Here is a 22,904-nt window from a genome sequence, read left to right as displayed (position 1 = left end):
ACCAGTGCCAAGATTCCCAACTTATCTTTCATCCTGGTACTCATGCTGGCTTCTGTCTAGCTCAGTATATCATGTACTTCCTTACCTTCCTTGTGTCTCTGAGTCATGTGCCCTCTCACAGAACAGGTAACACCCAGGGATTCTCTAAGTAGGAAATCACATAGTCACTGGCTTTTGAATTCCTCAGCAAAAGGATTTTCCTTATCTTTTACTTAGCAGAGTACTCATTTTAAGGTAGGAAAAATTTGCATTCTTATTAATTTTCTTTCCAACTTCAGATATATCACTGAAGCATATAGAAACTCACATTTTTACATTCTTGACCCTTTTATCTTGTTTTAAAACTGAGTCCAAGAATATCTTCTTACCTTTCCAAACCCTTACAACCCTTCATAATGGTGACTATACCATAATTCTACAATGCCTTAGGCTGTCTTCTGGTTCCTCCTTGAGTCCTCATTCCTTGTCAGTGAACTTAGCTTCACCCCTTCTCCCAACCTGCTTATTTACCATACACTTCACTCAAATGTGATTCTCTTAGGCTTCTTCCTACAGTTAAAGAAGCATTATGAGAGCACTCAGATGTGATTGTATACAAAGACCATTTGTGGGACTGTGAAAAGCACCATAGTTCCTTGTTGAGCTAAGGCTGGAAACCCTGGTGACCCTAAAGTTGCTGCCATCAAGCCAACAACTCTCCCTGCAGGACCAGCTGGAGCTTCCCATTTTTCCCTTCTTTTCCCCCTCAGCTCTAGGCTAGATCCAGCCCTTGGGCTCTCACTCCATTCTTAGCTCTTCTGCTGCTCACTTCCAAGTCTGGTTATCCAAGAGCCTGAGAATCAGACAGCCCTGGCCTCCTTGAAAGCCCGGGACCCTAAGCAAGCTCTAGCAGTCCCACAGCTCAGATTGCACGTCTCCACCCCTGGAGCAGTGTCCCGGGGTTTCCCTACAGACCAACACCCACCCGGTGACAGAGTGAGGCAAGCATGGTCAAACTTCCTGTGTCCTGTATCCTGTCTCCCCGAATGGCCCAGACACGGAACCCCATTAACCCTACAACCGTGTTGGAAAAACAAACAAACAAAAAGAACCAAAAACAATCAGACAATCAGTTCTTTAAGGTTACTAGAGTAAGAATTTCTGAGAAGAAGCTGTTCCTACAAAGGTTGACAGATTAAGTTTCAATGTCTGGGGAGTTTAGACTATTGTAGATCCAGAGCTCCCCCAAAACCCACTTCTATGTCATCCACATAACACCATGATAAGTGGATAAAACTCCTAAAATATACTAAAACAAAACTATACTCTTTACCAATCAAAGGGTTAAAAATATAGTCAGATAGAAACAGAGGCCTCTTTGCCTGACTGTGATCTTCTAATACTTCTACCAGTATATTTGGAAAAGTTCATGATTTATAACTTTCTTTGTTTTGTTGCTATAAAAACTCCACAAAACTGCTTCTACACTGGAACATGGACATTGCAATAACCTAAATCCATATGTGCATAGTCACTCAAATTTGACTCCAGGAAGATCTAGCTCTTACTCCCTTTGTGCTGAGAATTAGTTTTTGTGTTCACATCAGGTGAATGAAGAAGAGGGAATTCTAGCAACAATTCCACCCTAAACAGTTTTTATTTGGAAAAGCAGAATGGCATACAACTAGGTGTGGCATTGTCCTAGTATAATTCTTCTTAGGAGCTCAGCCCTGGGTCACATGAGCTTTGCTATAACACTTAGTAGAATGTTTTACTGTGAATTGTTTACACATTATGTCCTCAAGGCAGCTTAGCTAATCTTTATGACAAAAGCATCTTGCAAAACCCAGCACCAAATAGAGAATGCATATTTATTGAATTAGTGAGTAAATGAATACATGATCATGGAATGGCTGACCACAACAGGCCTGTGAACAGATATCTAGGTATATCTGTCTTCTAGGACTTCTCTTGGTCTTAAGGGGCTTCCAGGACTTCTAGTTCTGGGAGTAGAGAAGAGTCTCCCTTATTCCAGCTGTGAAAGTGACATAAACAGGCACTGCCTCATTATTGGGAAGACAGTAAGGCCCAAATAAAAAGGCTTCAGTGTTAGACTCCTTGGTCTCTGCCATGTTCCTATTATGTACCCTTCTTTTCTACTAAGTAAAAATGAATGTATGGCAAAGAAGAGATGGACAGAATAAGATGTAGAAAGAAGTAGTGAATAGGAGTTGGGAGATGTGAAGGATGGTACAACTAAAGAGCCTTGGTTTTCAGAACCACTATTTGCTCTTTGGCTGTTAGAAAACCAATGTTCTAGAAGATGACATACCACCACCACTTTGATATCAGAGATCAGAAAATGAACAAGTCATCTGTTTTCTTTGAATATAGGCTGGCTTTGTAGCCCATTTAGAATAAAGTCAGAATCATCTAGCGTAGGAAACATCAAGGGGGAGGGAGAGAATCATAAGACTTATTTTCTTAAAAAAAAAAACCAGTTTTCAAACCTCTTTGTAGATGGTGGACCATTAATCAGCTTGTCAGGGTACTTTTCTATAAGATCTAGTAGCAAGAGAATAATAAGACACCACTCTTTGGAGTGGTGAATTAATTTCTTTCTGTTTCTCCAGTTGACTAAATTTTATCCAGAATCTTCTGTTAGCAGGATCATCAATGGTGTTGGCTCCATTTTATGTTCCCCGAAAGTGCTGTCTAAAATCCTTGCACAAGGGCTCAATCAAATACTACATCCAGGCTCTACCTACTATAGTTTCATCTCTGATAGTCACAAGAGTTTGAGGGCTGGTAATTGTTGTCTGAGCCGCCTCAGGTCCTTTTTCCTCCCCAGTAGGTTTGGACCTTAGCCTTAACCACGTTTGTATGAACCATCTGGGCATTCCCTGCTGCTGCCATGGCTACAGGGGGTTGTTGTTGCCATTTCTGTGGGGAGAAGCAATAGTGAGATGCAAGTTGGCACTGACTTCTTGCCTCTGAACTTTACCTTCCCTTATGTTCTTTCATCTTAGAATTTGGGATGCTAAAATCTCTTCCATGTGCTTCACACACACTCTTATGACTTGGTACTTCTACTACCCCCTCTGTGACCCCAGGTTTTAAAGAACTGTAACACAATCTTTCCCCTCATACATGCACATATCTACATACCCCTCCTTTGTACTCTGGACACACACAGTGCTAATCATTGTCCTGATGCCATCATGTCCTAACTCCATTTTGTGTTTATTTGAATAGTAATTTGCCCTCTATTCCACCTCCCAACAGTCATAGCTGCCTTGACAACACATTTGATATTTCCAAGACCTTGACCATGGTCCAGATGTATTAACTAAACTAATATTTATACAAACTTAACCTATACAAATATACCTGAGATACTATAAGTAAACTATAATTGCTTTGTCTAAAATAATTACTATATTTTTCCAGAAATGAATGTTTAAAAGTTACTCTGACCCTCATCTAATTTTGATGTAAATAATGTTCTTTGTGGTTTTTGCCTTTAAAACATTAAAAGATTTTTAGGCATGAGCCTGTTCTTGTTCTTGGTTATCTGGAGTTTTCTCTAGTGGATTTTCACAGTTCTTCTAGACAATATGGTCTCATTTGGGTTCTACACATTCCATGGCATAGACTGTGACTCCGCCACAAGACACAGGCCCAGAAAGACTTAACACACTAATCATTTTATCTAGAAAAACTAACACTCTGCTGGTTCCAAGGTTGGAGACCAGAAATGACACAGACTTATATCAGTTGAATAAATAAATCAGTATCTGTCATATGCTATTTTTGCATTTTGTAAAATGTGAGCAAGAAAAATAAAACTGTGTGGAGATATGAAGAAACTGATACTCAGAGAGCTACCTGGATAGAGTGTTTGCTGCCTGATATTTCGTCTGTTACTCTTTCAGTTATATCACACTCTTTCAATAATATTACATGCCACATTACCAGCCTCTGTGACTTCAGATGCCAAATAATTTTAGTTCATTAGAAACTGTTTGAAATTTATTATTATTTTCCATTAAGTGAGGACATGATGCAATAAGTAACTATAATGTTAAGTAATAATGATATAATGATGCTAACCAGATAATTATCTTCATTCAAGGTTGATTCATAGCCTGCCTCCTTATATTCCTTTCCACAACCCATGAGATGGATATTATTTACCTTTTATATATGATGAAACCAACTAGGGCTCTGAGAGAATAAAGGACTAAATCTGTCATACAGTTAATTGGAGGGAGTCACAGAGGCAGTTCAGATGTCTGAGCAGGGAGGGCTTGTCACTTCCCTGGTGTGTTTCAGGCTCCTACTCACGTTTTTTATTTCTTGAGATTAAAGAAGAGTCTGCAGATTGTGCCTAATGGTGCATAGCAGTAACACAAGTTCACAGTAAGTTTAACTGATTGAGACAAATGGTCTCCACCCATCTCCCTGTTTCTGCTTTAGCTCCCCAACACATCTCTCCAGGACACTCAGAGTCATACCATACCCTACATTTGCTTAAAATAGTTGACCACATTCTGAGGTTTTTACATACACCCACTAAGTAGCCTCTTCCTCCTATTCTAATATCACTGGATGATCTCAGTTCCATTAATGTACTGCAGTACCCCATGCTATCACCAAGTCTTTCATAGAACCTCTCTCTTGTTCCTACATGCTCTTCTCCCTCATTTCACAGAGTACTTTATATCTCATGTTTACTGATCATAAGAGCCCTTTCTTGTTTCTCTAGTCAGGTCAGCTCTTCTGGTTTCTTTGGGAACCTTGGCCTTGGAAACTTTTATTGCTTTGTAGATGAATTCCATTCAATACTAATCAGGGTCACTGTAACCCTGGTCACTTGTGACCATTTTTTTTCTAGTATTTTTTCCCACTCAGTTAAATTATGGGGAGTACTAGAGGTGGATGTGCATGGTTTTGTGTCTTTCCTCTGTCATCAGAGCAAAGTACGATTCTGTTTACTTACTCAGAGTTGAATACATATTTGCTGAATGAATGAATGCATGCCTGGAAGAATGAATCAGCATAATCACCATCATAGCTACCATCCTTCCAAATCTGGGTTGACCTACAAATACTTTTCTCAACAGTTTCAGCACTATGGAACCACATATGTGATGGAATTAGAAAAGATGAGAGAGCAACAGAAAGCTGGGTGGGCAAGGAAGTGGAAGCAGATCTGGAACTAGTTGAGGAATGAGAGATTACCAAAATACATTACATGAGGTTCTCAAAGAATCAATACAAGTAGTATTAAAATATTTGTAGTTTATGTAAAATTTAATTCAGATGGACATTATGTATTTTCAGGAAACTCTACCTCATGTACTAGCTTTCTCTGTGGCCTGGACTAAGTAATATCATGGTAGGAGGTTCATGGCCCCATCCCATTCCTGGTGTTAAGTTTAAGTTTGAATGTTTTACTCCATAGAGGAAGATAGATGCTCTGGAGTTTGGGCCACAGGATGCTGTTTCTTCTGAGTTCTTATGCTCCATGAATTCAAGCTGGATTTGTGATCCAGAAGAAGTCATCATGTTGCAATATTATTGTCTACTTATTTTTTAAAAGAATAAATAAATATCTGTAATTTTAAAAAGGCAGAACCATTTCCCCTCCATTTGCCTTTTCATTTTCCTTATTAGAATATAAGATCCTAGAGGCAAAACCTTTGAGTTGGTGCTTAGTGTATTAGTTAGACAAATAGATAATGCCTATTCTTAATCTAATTCCAAAGCTAAATGGTAGCTTGTTTGTACTTGTTGAGTATGTTAGGCTTGAGAAGATCCACTAAGTAAGCTAAGATCTTATCCATTGTGTGAGATAATGACTATTACCTGTGAAGAAATGTTAAAAACTAATTATCTTCAAGAGCGCTGAACTGCTACCTCAGATTATAACTTAGTTTCCAGTGAATATGACAGATGCTTGGGGGAGATTCACTGGACCTCAAGAGAGAATGAGTCACAGGGATATTGTCAAAACTGCAGTGGTTAAGAGGGTGGGTCTCAGACAGATTGTGCTATCTATTTCAAGAATGTGATTTAGGTTTTGCTAGGGAACATGGGTATGATTACCTATTATTGATCTGTTTGTATTGGACACAGATGTATGTACAGAGCGTATTTATATATGTATCCACATATTATGTATGTAAATGTTTATAAATTTGTTGATATTACAATTCATAGACTGTAAAGTCAATCAATTTAAGTTATAAAATTCTTTGTTTTAGTATTTTCTCAAAACTATGTAATTATCATCACAACATAATTTTAGAGCATTTTCATTATTTTGTGCTAAAATGCCCAGGAAGTGGTCTTCAGCATTTACATTCCTTCAAGTCTGCCTTTTAGTTACACACAAAGTGTACTTTCTTTCTTCTATTGGTTTCTTTTCCTTACCATCAGTGAAGTCCAGCTATGTTAAAGAGTGTGTAAAAGTCTCATTTCTTTCATGGTCTATTAATATTCCATATTATGGGTAAACCACATGAAATTAGTCATTTACCAGTTCACATCTACATGAATTGTTCCTGCCTTTTACATACTGCAATGTTTGTTCCTGTGAAGTATGCATGTACAGGTTTATGAGTGTACATGTGTGTTCACTCTCCTTGGGTCAGATCTTCATTTTACTAGAAATGAGATTGATAGTTCACAGAGTAACTCATTGAAATATTTGGAAAGCTGCCAAACTGTTTCTCAGTGACTATGCCACATATGTCTCCCTAGACTTGACTGAAGGTCCTAATTTTTCTGTATCTACCTAACACTTGTTATTTTCTGTTTTATTTTAATCATGTTAGTGAATGTGAAATATGCCATTATGGCTTTGGTTTACATTTGCTTAAAGACTTACTATATTGAATATCTTTCCTTGCATGTTTCAATTATTTGTATAGCTCCTTTAAGAATGTCTGTACTGATAGTGGATATTAGCCCAGAAACTTAGAATACCGAAGATATAAGATACAATTTGCTAAACACATGAAACTTAAGAACAAAGACCAAAGTGTAGATACTTTGCCCCTTCTTAGAATTGGGAACAAATACCCATGGAAGGAGTTACAGAGACAAAGTTTGGAGCAGAGACGAAAGGGTGGACCATCTAGAGACTGCCATACCCGGGGATCCATCCCATAATCAGCCACCAAACGCTGACACCATTGCATACACTAGCAAGATTTTGCTGAAAGGACCCAGATATAGCTGTCTCTTGTGAGACNATGCCGGGGCCTAGCAAACACAGAAGTGGATGCTCACAGTCAGCTATTGGATGGANCACAGGGCCCCCAATGGAGGAGCTAGATAAAGTAACCAAGGAGCTAAAGGGATCTACAACCCTATAGGTTGAACAACAATATGAACTAACCAGTACCCCTCGGAGCTCGTGTCTCTAGCTGCATATGTATCAGAAGATAGCTTAGTCAGTCATCAGTGGAAAGAGAGGCCCCTTGTTCTTGCAAACTTTATATGCCTCAATACAGGGGAACGCCAGGGCCAAGAAGTGGGAGTGGGTGGGTGGGGGAATGGGTGTAGGGGACTTTTGGGATAGCATTGGGAATGTAAATGAAATAAATACCTAATTAAAAAATTTTTGTTGTTCACATAAAAATGGCATTATTATTTGTTATTGAGCTATGATATATTTATATATTAGAGTTGCAAGTTTCTTTTTGCAGATATAGAAATTTTACTGCATTTTAGTGGTAAAATTTGCAGCATAAAAATATTTGTATATATGTATATGTGTTTACATTTAATATGGCATACATATGACAATATATATGCCAACACAAAAATGCTGCTATAAAAATGTTGCATTTTTTAATGAAGTCTACTCTTTCTGTTTTTCCTTCATTGTTTACACTCTTGGTTTTATATCTGAGAAATTAATACCCACTCAATTTTACAGAGATTTGTCTTCATTTTTTTCTTTTAAGAGTTTTATAATATTGGCTTTAGTAGCTCATTTTAAGTAGCTTTTAATGTGCCCTGAGAATGCTTGTCATCTAGTGAAGGAGCTATGCATACCAGCAAAGATGCACATTTGTATAAAGAAAACTCTTGGGTGTTCTGAAGTGGCTTATGCTACACTCCACATAGGGTGATGTTCAAAGGAGAGCCACATGAGACTGATGGAGATGTTGGCATCTGAGTTAATTGTGATGGGATTACTGGTAGATGTTTAGCATGGAGATTAGACATGGGCTAGTGATGGCAGAATGCTGGAAAATGGAACGACTCTGAGGAGTGGCAGCTAATGGTGCATCGGCCTAGAAAAGGACAAATGTGGAGATTAGGGTGTGGCTACAGGCTTATTAGAAACAATATGTCTTTCTCCATTGTTTTCTAAAGTTTTGAAAATTAGAAATTATTTGGTATCATTTATTGAAGCTGAGGATCTGAATAAACATGCTCATGCTGTTGGTTAGATCATATATCAACTTCCATAGCCTAGAGTCACCAGAAAAGAGGAAACCTTAACTCAGGAATTGTGTCTATCATGTGGGCCTGTGGCCGTGTCTGTGAGGAATTGTTTTGATTTTTGATTAGTTTTGGAGGGCCTGCTGTGGGTGGTGCTATTCTTGAGCAGTCATAGGCTATATAAGAAAACTAATTAAGCATGAATTAGGGAGAAAGGCAACAAGTAACATTTCTCCACAGTTGCTTTTTCAGTTTCTGATTGAATTCCTGCCCTGACTTCCTTCAATAGAGTATTGTTACCTGGAAGTATAAGCCAAATAAACCATTTCCTCCTCTAAATTGTTTTTGATTATGATGTTTATCACATTAACAAAGATCAAACTAGGATACATACAATTGTGATGACCAAAAATCTACTATAATTTAAAAATCACTTGATTCAAAGGGGAGTTCATAGTTGCATATAGTCAAACTACCTAATCTACTTTTATGAAATCCATCATTATATATAGTAAATATATGCAATAAAATTTTATTTTAGAAGAGTAATTGATTCAGCCCTATATCAGCCCTATAAAAGCCTATGTAGATAGGCTTTTGAAATGGATATGACAAGGTGGTCATCTTTTTAAATGTCCGAACATTTTATAAGATTTTAATGCAAATTAGCTTTTATTCTGCCCACAAAATGTGCATATAACTTCATTAACAGAGGCAACATTATTAAATGTGCAAAATAGAAAAAGTGATAAATTTGAAGCATAATTCTACTTTTGGTTTTCATATCCATATCATTATTTTTATACAGTCTCTGTTTATCAGTGTCAAACATCATGCTTGTCTATAGCCCTCCATCCACATGTCTGTTCTGTGTTCTGAGCTGGAAATAGAACTGAGTTCTACTCTTTTAAATATAATCTTTTCTTTGTACCCATATTTTAGCCCTTTGATGCTCATGTTTCTTCAGCTATTTAGTCTAATGTCAGACATTTGTGATGCTTTATTTTTACCTTTGCCTGTACCTCAGTTGACTTGAAGGAAAGATTAGACATAAGAAATTGATCTAATGAAGCTACACTTGGGACAGACGGCTCCGTAGTAAGTACTCTTGTATCTGGCTAAATACATGGAGTTCTTAAACAGATGATATCAAAAGACTAGAATTTGTGTGAAAAGATTGACAAATAACACAGGTAACAAATACAATCTCTATTTCAATGCTGAGGCCCACTGTCCCTCACTGTTATAGTGGTAGAGAGGAAGCTGAAACAGGAAGACTGGAAAATGATGAGTCTTTACTATGGATACACACAATTGTTCAGTGTGCAGAGAATAAAAGATGGCCAAGTACTCATTTCTAAATGAAACATATTTACTGTATCCCTTCCTACCAAGACTCAGTGATCATATGGAAAGAAAGGACAGAAAGATTGTAAGAGCCAGAGAGAATAGTTGACTTCAGCAAAACCAGTATTTGCCAGACATGACAGCATAGTTAGCTTCATACATGAACCTAGAACAGTATGCAAGAGATCTAGCAAAAATTCACCATAGATTTGGAAAGGGTTATGGAGTCTAATCCTCATCTAAGCAGTTGAGAGCTGCTGAGATAGGGAAAGTCACCTTTCTTTAAGGATGCAGGTCGTAAGGGCTTTTCCTTTCTTCAGGAGATGGTCCCATTTCCATGCACATACAGGCCCCACTAAGTGGATTCAATGCATGCTAACATTTTCTTCTGTTAAAAAAAATCTAATTCAATTCTTCACTGTTAGAAAGAGCAATTTGCAAATTCATCTGGAATAACAAAAAAACCAGGACAGCAAAAAAATATTATCAACATAAAAAAATTTCTGGGGGAATCACCATCCCTGACCTCAAGCTGAATTACAGAGTAGTAGTGATAAAACTGCATGGTACTGGTACAGAAACAGGGAGGTAGATCAATGGAACAGAATTGAAGAAATGGACCCACGCACATATGGTCCTTGATCTTTGACAAAGGAGCTAAAACCCTCCAGTGGAAAAAAGGAAAGCATTTTCAACAAATGGTGCTGGCTCAACTAACAGTAAGCATGTAGAAAAATGCAAATCTATCCATTCATATCTCCTTGTACAAAGCTCAAGTCTAAGTGGATCAAGGACCTCCACATAAAACCAGATACACTGAAACTAAAAGAAAAGAAAAAGGGGAAGAGCCTCGAGGACATGGGCGCAGGGGAAAATTTCCAGAACAGAACACCAATGGCTTATGTTCTAAGATCAAGAATTGACAAATGGGACCTCATAAAATTGCAAAGCTTCTATAAGGCAAAGGACAGTGTCAGTAGGATAAAACGACAACTAACAGAGTGGTAAAAGATCTTTACCAACCCTACATCTGATAGAAGGCTAATATCCAATATATACAAAGAATTCAAGAAGTTAGACTCCAGAGAACCAAATAACCCTCTTAAAAATTGGGTACAGAGCTAAACAAAGAATCTCAACTGAGGAGTACAGAATGGCTAAGAAGCACCTAGAGAAATGTTCAACATCCTTAGCCATCAAGGAAATGCAAATCAGAACAACCCTGAGATTCTATCTCATACCAGTCAGAATGGCTAAGATCGAAAACTCAGGTAAAAGTAGATGTTGGCAAGGATGTGGAGAAAGAGGAACAGTCCTCCATTGTTGGTGGGATTGCAAGCTAGTACAAGCACTTTGGAAATCAATCTGGTGATTCCTCAGAAAATTGGACATAGTACTACCTGAGGACCCAGCTATACCACTCCTGGGCATATATTCCGAAGATGCTCCAACATGTAATAAGGACACATGCTCTATGTTCATAGCAGCCTTATTTATAATGGTCAGAAGCTGGAAAAAACCCAGATGTCCCTCAACAGAGGAATGGATACAGAAAATGTGGTACATTTTCACAATGGAGCACTACTCAGCTATTAAAAACAATGAATTCATGAAATTCTTAGGGAAATGGATAGAACTAGGAAATATCCTGAGTGAGATAACCCTATCACAAAAGAACACACATGGCATACACTCACTGATACTAGCCCAGAAGCTCAGAATACCCCAGATACAATTCATTAAGCTCAAAAAGAAGGAAGACCAAAGTGTGGATAACTTGGTCCTTCTTAGAAGGGGGAACAAAATACCCATGGGAGGAGATAAAGAGAAAAATTCTGGAGCAGAGACTGAAGGAAAGGCCATCCAGAGACTGCTCCTCCTGGGTATCCATCCCATATACAGTTACCAAACTTAGACAATATTGTGGATGCCAACAAGTGCTTGTTGACAGGAACCTGATACAGCTGTTTCCTGAGAGTCTTTGCCAGTGCCTGACAAATATAGAAGTGGATGCTGGCAGCTAACCATTGGACTGAACACAGGTTCCCTAATGGAGGACCTAGAGAAAGGACCAAAGAGTACACAGGGAGGAAGGGACACATTGCTACAGCTTCATATGCAGCCGAGGACAACTTTGTTAGAGATCAATGGGAGGAGAGTCCCTTGGTCCTGTTAAGGCTTGGTGTCCCAGTGTAGGGGGATGCCAGGAGAGGGAAGAGTGAGTGGGTGGGTTGGTGAGCAGGGGAGGGTAGATGGGATTGGGGGTTTTCTGAGAGGAATCAGGCAAAGGGGACAACATTTGAAATATAAATGAAGAAAACATCTAATAAAAAGCCCCCCCCCCAATAAGAGAGAGAGAGAGAGAGAGAGAGAGAGAGAGAGAGANAGAGAGAGAGAGAGAGAGAGAGAGAGAGAGAGAGAGAGAGAGAACACCAAGTTGGGAAGAAAAAAAAGTGTTGGGGCAATAGGGGCACAAATGAAAGAGAGGGAATGGGAGGATTTGATCAAAACACATTATATACTTGTATGAATAACATAAAATGTTTTAAAAGCATACCTTTGTAACATAGAACATGTTTACTTAGCTGTCAGGATCACTAAGATGTCACTAAATGCTTTCCAGGGTTGACAACCCAGAGTCTCACAGGGTTCCAATCCTGCAAAGCATCTGTAATAAAATATAGAACATCTCTATATATCTCTAGCTCAAGTAACATATCTGCTTCTAGATGCTTCTTGCTAGATAATGTGGAAATGAACACTTATTTTTATGTTCTCAATCCTGAGACCTCCAAAATATAAAATAATGATCTGTACCACGAAGTTTTTTGTTTGTTTGTTTGTTTGTTTTTTATGGAAACAAATTAATGAATTCTTCCTGGAAATACCCTTTGCTTTTTTTAAACACATTTCCAAATCTACTTATTGATTGCATCCCCTGTCTCATAGGAGCTATTGTTCCTTTCAATACGGCTTCAATTTATTATCAATGCTCACTTATTGTATCTCAAGATGTAAGGATACAAATCACTTTGTTTTCATAGTAGTATTTAATGTATTTGGTCAAACACATACAAGACATGTATACTAGACATATGTGTCTATATGTTCATTTGAAAAGATCAGAAAAAAAAGCTGCTTTACTCTACAAGGGGAAATGTATAACATGTAGTGGCACAATTTCTTGGATACAGCGTTTCAAATACCACAACCTATTTTTCTCGTGAAAACTGCAGTTAGGATGGAAGACAGGAATGTAAATGATCAGAACAGATGATAATCTCAATGACAGACATGCCTCAAGTGCTGCTGGAGTGCCAGGTGAATCATAGCCATCATGGCTTTGCAGTCAGAATTATTACCAAAGACTATAATTGGAATTATCTCAAGTAATTAGCAATAGTTCATGTGTAGAAAGAGATGAAATGGTGTTTTAGGGAGAAGGAAAGACACATGCAAAGGCCTAGAGTATGGACTATCAAGATATGTGAAGACAGTGACACTGCTTTACATGAGTGTGTTTGTAGTTGTGTGTCATGGTGGGTGAGTGGGAGTTAGTGATACTGAGAGGGACATGAGTTCAGAAATAGAGAAAAGGTCCAGCTCTTGAAGGGTTTAGTATTTCTTGCTAAGGAATTTGTGTGTTAAAATAGTAGACAATAGAAAATAAATTAAGTAACATAAATAGCTTTATTTATTTACTTTTTTAGTAAATATTTTCTTTCTTTACATTTCAAATGTTATCCCCTCTGAAAACCCCCTATCCCTTCCTCCCTCCCCCAGCTCCCCAACCCACCCACTCCCTCTTCCTGGCCCTGGAAATCCCTTATACTGAGGCATAGAACCTTCACAGGACCAAGGGCCTCTTCTCCCATTGATGACTGACTAGGCCATCCTCTGCTACATATGCACCTAGAGCCATGAGTCCCACCATGTGTTTTCTTTGGTTGGTGGTTTAGTCCCAGGGAGCTCTTGGGGTACTGGTTAGTTCATATTGTTGTTCCTCCTATGGGGTTGCAAACCCCTTCAGCTCCTTGGGTACTTTCTCTTTATTACTTTATTAAAATCACTCTAGTGACTACATTCAGATAAAGCCTGAATGCATAGAAAATAGTGAAACCACTGTACTAGTAGGAGCACAAAAACCTGATATACAGATAGGAAATGGGGGAGGACATTAGCAGGTATATGGGAGAGGAATTCTGAAGCATGATGAAGGCTATATAGGGATTGTGTGTTGTAGTAAACTAGAAAATGGAGCAAGTGTGACTGTTATTATTTAACAATGAGACTATAAGAGGAAGATCTTTCCAGAATTGGATGACTTATTTTTGACAATTAAGATGAAAATCAACAATAATACAAATGGTGACAGTAACAACAATAAAATAATTTAAAACCAGAGATTGGAAGGTCACATTGAAAATATGTGTATACATCACTTAGTGTATGCATGCATGGAGTCAGAAGTTGTTCTTGGGATGCAATTCCATATTACTTCTCTTGATATAGGGCTTCTTATTGACCTTCTGTATTGTTCTTTCAGCACTGGGGCTAAAGGCATGCAGTACCACATCTAACTTTTTATTTGGGTGCTAGTCAAAAGTCATGTTCTCATTCTTATGTGGCAAATGTTGTACTCACTGAACCATTGTCCCTGTCCTGGACCCACTTAGTTTAAAGATACTACCAGATAAGGAAGAACTCTAAATCTTGTTAGAACAAGGTAATAGTTCACATTTATCATTGCCTTCCGACAATCTCAGCAGTAATTCTAGTACTTAACCAATGACAACTTTGTATGTGTATGTGTGTTGTACTTGTATTTAGGTGTTTATGTGAGTGTGTGCATGTGCCAGGTGTGAACACAGTGCTTTTCTCCACCATTTGATACCTACATTTTTTTTGAAACAGGATTTCTCACTAATCCTGGAGTTCACAATAAGTTAGGCTGATTGTCCTACAACCATCACATATCTTTTTGTCTTTGCCTTCATATTGTTCAGACTACAGAATCAAACAACAGTACTTAGACTTTTAAGTAAGAATGTTGGGAATCATAATTCTGGTCTCTCTGCTTGTGTGACAGGCATGTTACAGACTAAGCCGTTCCTCTAACCCCACCAATGACAACTTTTAATTTTTAGAACTTTATACAAAGGAGGAAGAATGTCAGGAGTTTACCGTTTTGCTTAATCCAATGGCAATTGTCTGAAACTGTATTGTTTTAAACCATGTGACTAACTCTAATGTCTAGCTTCCCCCCCCCATCTACTTCTCTCTCTGAGTTACAAGAAGAACAAAACTTACAAGGCTTCTCTTGTTTATCTACTCATTCTCTAGAGATCTATGATATGCAATTTCATGCTCAATGTTCTATTCATCTATCATGTGCTTATTAATATATTCATCTTATATTAGGATATAGATGAACAAGAACACCAAAGCTATGTTCCTTTTCAAAAAGTTGAATGGAGGAGACATGTATTAGTACTCAACAATTCACATCTGGTGATGTCAATTAGTTTCAGTTCTCAGTTTTCTTTGCCGTTTTCCAGGGTACTCATATGTTATCCAAGTTCAGGGAACCTTGGGTAAAGTTTGGGATCACAGAGATAACTCATAGCAGAAATATCACTGGCCCTGTACTAGAAATATCTAGGATTTAGACTCTTCAAGGCAGTCATTAGCATATGGTACCCAGGTAGATTTCTTCTGCCTGGGAATCCTCATCTGTAGAAAGGCAAAGAAGGACCAGGAAACTTTTGAGGGTTCTGATTGGTATGGCACTCTGAAATTCTATAATTCTGTGGAAGTCTGGAATAATACACGGGTAGTGTGCAGAATGAGTGATGGGGATGAGAGCTAGGACTCTCAAGTCACATTGAACTGGACAGACTTCACCTTGGGAGAGACTTGAGAAACATGATTGGCATGTGCACTGTTGGATGCAAAGCACTTTCATACCTACTATCTAATTTTGTCCCCAGCAGCACCTGCTAGGTGTTATCAGTCTTATAATTTCATGAAGAAAATGAAGCACAGAGAGGAAAATGTCTGTATTAGGTATTTGATATTAATTTTTCTTATCTAACTCACACAATTATCTCAAGACCTTTCATACTTATTCCTCCTTCTCACCCATATTTCTCCTCCTTTACTTTCTTAAGAGTTCATAGGCTTAGGAAAACTAAGTAGATTTCACTTCATTAGTAAGCACTAGAGTTCAAAATATATTTACATTTACAATGTTTGTTTATGAGCTTGGTCAGAATCTGAATGACTACAAAGGCTAGAGGGTGCTGATTGAGGAGAGACTTTTGAGATTTTGTTTTCTTTTTTCAAGATTTATTTATATTTATTTATATGCAGGATGGGTGTCTCTGTGAGTGTCTATGCATGCACATATGTGGGTGCTTATGCCTGGACCTGCATGTGGAGGCCAGGAGAGGATGTCATGTGTCCTCTTTATCACTTACCACACACTCTTCTAAGGCAGAGTAATCTTCCTGAACCTGGGAATTCACATCTTGGCTATGCTGGAAGTCAGCATGTCATCCCCAGTGATCCTTCTAGCTTGATGTCCTCTAAAAGTTGGAATTATGGGCTTTTATAAAGGATTCCTGGTAGGTTGTTAGGTAACTGATGGCATCTGAACTCTTATTCTCAGGATTACAGAGTAAATGCTATTAACCACCAAGCAATTCTTCAGCACAATGTTTCCTTTTTAACCATAAAAAGAATATTGGAAAAATAATATAAGGATCCTTACACTTTAGATTGCATTGTATATATAGAATGAAGAATGATGGGCTGCACGTGGTGGCACACACCTTTAACCCCCACTCTTAGGAGGCAGAGGCAGGCAAATCTTTAAGTTCAAGTCCAGCCTGGACTACAGAGAGAGTTCTAGAACATCTAGGGCTACACAAAGAAACTCTGTCTCAAAAAAAAAGAAAGATAGAAAGAAAGAAAGAAAGAAAGAAAGAAAGAAAGAAAGAAAGAAAGAAAGAAAGAAAGAAAGAAAGAAAGAAAGGAAGGAAGGAAGGAAGGAAGGAAGGAAGGAAGGAAGGAAGAGGAAAAGAAGGAGAAAGAGAAAGAGAGAGAGAAAGAGAAAGAAAGAAAAGAAAAGAAATAAACAAAAGCCAAAGCAACAACAACAAAAGAATGATGAATCATTGTAGAATGTAAAACCATATATGCTATTAGTGGAGGGTAACTATTGTCAGTCTGATAAAAGGTAGACACCCCTAAACAGACTTAATTTATAAAGGAAAACATGGAGATCTACAACATTAGCTAAAATCTATTTACTTTAAAATATGAGTTATTAGTTTTACCAAAGTGCAGAAAAATGTAAAGAACACCCAGCTTGTGTTTATATGTCTCATGGGGCCACCTTGCTAGCTCTGTTCTGAACTGTGCTGTCTTCTAAGACATGAAGTGCCTTACGATGCTTTGGAAGACTGCTGTATAGCATCAGCCAAGCACTTGCTGTTCATCCACTGTCTCCTCCCCTTTAGCCTGGGTCATAGCAGATGCACAGTGATCCAGTTGCATTTTTGCTTATGGCATGCTTACCAACATTGAGAAAATGTTGGATATTTTGAACATCATTCTTGGTAAGAAAGATTTGTATGAAAGAATTTTAGTCGCCAAGATAATTTTAAAAAGATTCATCCATTTTGGAGAAGAGCAAATTAACTTCTAGTTTAGTTATAAAGGTCTCCAAGCTGTAAGTCATCAGCACGAGACACTACATGCAGCTCTGACTTCACATTTTCCTCATTCTGAAGTTGACATGATTTTAGACTTTAGGCTCGATTGCTTTACGTCAAGGAATGCTTCCTTCATTACTTCTATCTTGTGAGACTCTGAGGCAAGGAGAAGATAGAACATGGAGTAATTTTCTAGGAGAGATGATACCTCAGTGCCTCCTCACCACCTTCACCACTGAGTCCTGCTGGAATGGAAAGGAACCTGATAGGATGAAAAATGAGAAAGAAAATAATCTGCTTCTCCATAGCCTGGAAACTCTGACACCAGGGAAAGACACTCCCAACTCTGTAGGTGACTAGATGGACAGCACACAGGGAGGAAATTACGTGGTGGAATGTTACCTTGGGCAGATGCCAACCAGTTGTCTCATGGTGTGAGCCAGACCCACAACTCTTTATATAAACACAGCCTTCTGTCCAGATGCCTTAGCCTGAATGACTTTGTGCCTGCTGAGGAGGGTGAGTCTGGAAGCTGGGTCCTGGGATCATGGGTGATGGATATTCAAGGGGTCCCCAGATTGTAAAGACTGAGGAATGATTAAGGCAGAAGCTAGGGCAGAGGGACATCAGTCTGAGGTGGAACACTGACCAAGGATTATAAAATGTGTAGAGTTTATGGGAAGAGATGGGGCTCTAAAGTTGGTGTATTTATCTTTGGCAGTCCTGGTCTTTTCTCCAGGTACCATTTCCCTCTGTTAGGAACTTGTTGTCCCTGGAGAATATACAATATTTATTTATTTTGAGTGGTTAGAGGCACAGAAGGATGGGTACAGTAGTTATTTATGTTCTGTGCATAGAGGCACAGGAGGATGGATCACCCTCTTTAGGGAACACAGACGCTTGCTACAAATGGGAAATGTCTAGCTCTGTTTTCCAGGGGGAGAATTTTGGGTATTTTGGAAGCTTGTGAGAGGTGCTTTGTTATTATGATTCAATTGTCAATTTAACCTTGTGCTTTGCGAGTCATTGGGCTACCTGAACAGACAGGTGGCTCTGGGAAAAGCAGATGGGAGTTACTGTATTTTCTTGCTAGCTAAGGGTAGTATAGGAACGTATACCTGAATGCCTTAGGGTATATTGTGATGAACACACAACGTAAATCCATAAAGGTTTCTGACTTGTCTTGCTTGACTGTAAACTCTTGAATGTGATGAGGAATATGATAGTCTCTGGCTTATCTCAGTTTAACTAACTCCATCCTGCATCTCAGAGAGTCTTAGGAGAAAACATTTCTGAAGCCGGCAGATTGTCATCCTCCAGATCATTAATAACAGCAACCTTCCTGGACAAGTGGCCATTAATCCTAAGGCTGGTGTGTTTTGCATATGAAGTACATATGGATTTTCATATTTCTGTGGGGATCTATTTAAAATTTACTTAAAAAGACTGAATGCAAGGCAGCAGATATTGAACACTGGGTCTGACAGGTCCAGCATTTGCCTGGATCTGTTGCTAATTCAGTGGACTCTGATGTAAAGTGAACGTAGACAATGCCAGTGCTCCCCTAGCCCCGCCTCGAGCTCATTTGCACATGTGGCTTGTGTATATGTTCCTGTGTGCATGGAAGTCTCAGTTTGGGCTATGCACAAACAGAAACAAGCTGTTACTTGTTTTTCCTGTAGGGCTGTTTTCTGCTACTTGACTTTGAATCTGCTTGTTATCACTGCTCTCTGGTGGCAGACATTGGTATGCCTAACTTTATATCCAGCTGTGCAGAACTGAGCAGTTTTGGCACAACCAGGGCAGGTCTCATGAACAATAGTGACTAGTATGGGCTCAGCTAAGTCAGTAAGGATTCTTGGTTGAAAGTATATAAAGAAAAACCAGAGAATATACCAGGCTTCTTGTTCTAGATCCCAGTTCCTGACTACCATCTCTTAGCCTCCTGACCCTGGTTTCTCTACCCTCAGGTCTCGCTCACCCACCTGCACCAGGACCATGTGTGACCAGCAACCGATTCAGTGTTGTGCGCCGATACCCCAGTGCTGTGTTAAGGGTTCCTCCTTTGGTCCCTCACAGTTTTCTTATGCCAACAACCAGGTGCTGGTGGAAGCTCCATGTGAGATGCAAGTTCTGGAATGTGCTGCCCCATGCCCAGTTCAAGTTTCTCAGACTCCGTGCCAGTCTAGTACCACTGAAGTGAAGGGCCAGGCTCCATGTAAGACCACCAAAGGCAAATGCCAGGCCCCGTGCCAGTCAAAGACTACCCAGGTGAAATGCCAGCCTAAGACCACTGAGATAAAGTGCCAGGCTCCCTGCCAGACTCAGGTTTCCTGTGTTCAATGCCAGGCTCCATGTCAATCTCAGGTTTCCTACGTGCAAATCCCACAACCTCCTCAGACCTATTATGTAGAGTGTCCTCCAGTGTACTATACAGAGACTCGTTATGTGGAATATCCGGTTTCAACCTATATGCCTGCTCCAGCCCTCCAGCCTGGCTACACTTATGTAGAATGTCCCGCAGTGGGCCAGGGCCAGGGCCAGGGAAGCTTCTCCACTCAGTACCAGTATCAGGGCTCCTACGGTAGCTGCACTCCTCAATCACAGTCACGGGGTTCTTACAGCAGCTGTGGTCCACAGCATCAGTCTCAGGCTTCCTACAGTTACTGTGAGCCTCAATTTCAGTCCGGGCCTTCCTACACCAACTGTGGCCCCCAACGCCAGTCACAGGCTTCCTATGGCAACTGCACCTCCCAACTCCAGTCTCGAGCATCCTACAGCAACTGCTCCTCCCAGCGTCGGTCCGGGGCTACATTTAGCACCTGTGCACCTCGATGCCAGTCCCAGGGCACCTATGGAAGCTACACTTCACAGCGTCGGTCTCAGAGTACCAGCCGATGTCTCCCTCCTCGTCGGCTCCAGCCTTCTTATCGTAGCTGTTCTCCACCAAGACATTCTGAGCCCTGTTATAGCAGTTGCCTGCCATCCAGATGCTCTTCAGGCTCCTACAACTATTGCACTCCACCCCGCCGCTCAGAGCCCATCTATGGTAGCCACTGTCCTTCTCGGGGCCGCCCTTCAGGCTGTTCTCAAAGATGTGGACCCAAATGCAGGATAGAGATTTCCTCCCCTTGCTGCCCAAGGCAGGTTCCCCCGCAGAGGTGTCCTGTCCAGATTCCCCCCATCAGAGGAAGATCCCAGAGCTGTCCCCGGCAACCCTCTTGGGGTGTCTCCTGCCCAGACCTGAGGCCACGTGCAGACCCACACCCATTCCCAAGGTCTTGTAGGCCACAGCATCTTGACCGGTCTCCAGAATCATCATGGCAGAGGTGCCCAGTTCCTGCACCACGTCCATATCCACGTCCACAGCCATGCCCAAGCCCAGAACCCCGTCCGCGTCCTCGTCCACAGCCATGCCCAAGCCCAGAACCCCGTCCGCGTCCTCGACCACAGCCTTGCCCAAGCCCAGAACCCCGCCCACGTCCTTGTCCACAGCCATGCCCAAGTCCAGAACCTCGTCCATGTCCTCCATTGAGGCGATTTTCAGAACCCTGTCTGTATCCAGAACCATGCTCAGTTCCTCAACCAGTGCCACAACCAGCACCACGCCCAGTGCCACGTCCGCGCCCAGTTCACTGTGAGAATCCAGATCCACGTCCACAGCCTTGTCCTCGTCCTCATCCAGAGCCAATGCCACGTCCAGCGCCCTGTTCTAGCCCAGAGCCTTGTGGGCAACCCGTTCGTTGTCCCAGTCCCTGCTCAGGTCCCAATCCAGTTCATTACCGCCAAGAACTAGGCTGTCACGAATCTAACCCATGTCGCCTGGATACTGAAGGCCCGCGCTGTGGCTCATATAACTTCACCCAAAGGCAAGAGAGTAATGGCAGCTGTGAATCTGGTGATGTCTTTTCAGGATCACACGGTCTAAGTGGTTGTGGAGACCAAGGAAATACCTATGGTGGCATGAACTGTGGGGCTTATGGTGGAGCAAAGGGAGCCTACTTTTAAACAAAGTACAGCCCAAATGCATTAGGTTCTTTAGATTGTTTCCCATTCTTATATGGTTCATTATTTCCACATACATTGAGGTTCTTTCTTCTTCAAAGTTGTTATCCAAATTCCTTGCATGTCATCTCAGGTTCTGCACCTGAGTCTCTGACATCATTCCAGCCTTATGTCTCACTCCTCCTCTGCACACAGCTTTAATTATAACTAGACCAGCTTGGCCATAAGCACATTCCTTGGGTGTTCCTCCTGACATTCCCCAGATGCTCTTGCCTCTGCAGAGGTGTCCTCACCATGAATCATTTCTCATCTATTTCCCAGGATCCAAAATTGTACTTGCCTTTCAATAACTCCTCCTTGAATCCTTTTGTTGTTGTTGTCTGTTCTCACCCATAGAACCTCTTCAGACATTTTAGAATTCACTACCCCTAATGCCATTCATTTAGCAAGTGCTTTTCAACACTCTCGAATTATTAACTTCTCTTCGAAGTTACTGCCTTTTCTGTCCAACCAGATTGCAAACTTTCTTCCAAGTGAAGTCAGTATATCCTTAAATCTCTGTGCCTATCTTAGGTCGTGTAATAGTTGAACATGGTTGTGGTTGGCAGCTTGAGTCATGTTCTGTCCTGTTGGGAAAGTATAGAAACTGGGACAATAGGAGGATATATAACAATAAAAACTGCATATATTCACAGCATGTGTCCTGAATAATGTCTGTTCTTTATTGATGCCAATTTGCTAAGATGAAGCATCATTTTACATTAGGGTAAAATACATATAACAAAACTTACCTTCATAGCTATGTTGGAGACTACAGTTCAGTGGGATTAAGTATACTCACATTTTTTGTACTACTATCACCACCAATTATCTATCCTACAGGACAAAAACTCAACACTCCATTTTCCACTTTCCCTTAGCCTCTACACAACATCATTCCATTTTCCATCATTTAAAATTTGATGCTATATGTGTCACCTGTAGACTCATACAGTATTTGTACTTCTTTGACTGGCTTATATCCACTTAGCATAATGTTTGCCAGGTTCATCTTTGCTGTAGCGTGTGACAGCTATCTAAGGTGGCATGATACTATATTGCATGTAGATACTATGCTTTATTCGTTCACCAATGAATGGCTAAGCACTTGAGTTGATTTCATCATTTGGCTATACTTTGTAATGGCCAAATCAACACTGTTATAAAATACTTCTCTGAGTGTCTGATTCTAATTTGTTTGGATAGAGATCAAGAAATGAAATTGCTAAATCACAGGTACTGTCATGTTACTTCCCACAGGGGTGATATCATTCACAGTCTCACCCCTATAATATAATTCACAGTCCCACCATTCATAGTCCCACCCCCCACCCTCCAGCAGCATCAGCCAAT

The 22,904-nt window shown here is 40.2% G+C and overlaps 1 protein-coding gene across 2 annotated transcripts; it reads left to right on the top strand.

The window, feature by feature from the left end:
- The first annotated feature begins 19,505 nt into the window (after positions 1–19,505).
- On the top strand, positions 19,506–22,197 carry Kprp (keratinocyte proline rich protein). Of its 2 annotated transcripts, XM_021157138.1 has the most exons (3): positions 19,506–20,095; positions 20,213–20,917; positions 21,044–22,197. In XM_021157138.1, exons 1-3 carry the CDS (start codon positions 19,506–19,508, stop codon positions 21,513–21,515), a joined length of 1,767 nt encoding a protein of 588 aa, XP_021012797.1. In that variant the 3' UTR covers positions 21,516–22,197. The 2 variants fall into 2 exon arrangements, with proteins under 2 accessions (XP_021012797.1, XP_021012796.1); XM_021157137.1 differs by having other exon boundaries at positions 19,506–22,197.
- Positions 22,198–22,904: the final 707 nt, after the last annotated feature.

The sequence above is a fragment of the Mus caroli genome, chromosome 3 (genome assembly GCF_900094665.2).
Source record: "Mus caroli chromosome 3, CAROLI_EIJ_v1.1, whole genome shotgun sequence".
NCBI classification, from domain to species: Eukaryota; Metazoa; Chordata; class Mammalia; order Rodentia; family Muridae; genus Mus; species Mus caroli.
The sequence above is the reverse complement of the archived record's forward strand: the minus strand, read 5'-3'. Positions and strand labels throughout refer to the sequence as shown.

Excerpts from the sequence above, each read along its gene's own strand:
- Kprp (XM_021157137.1), top strand. The coding sequence starts at position 19,506 with ATGTGTGACCAGCAACCGATTCAGTGTTGTGCGCCGATACCCCAGTGC.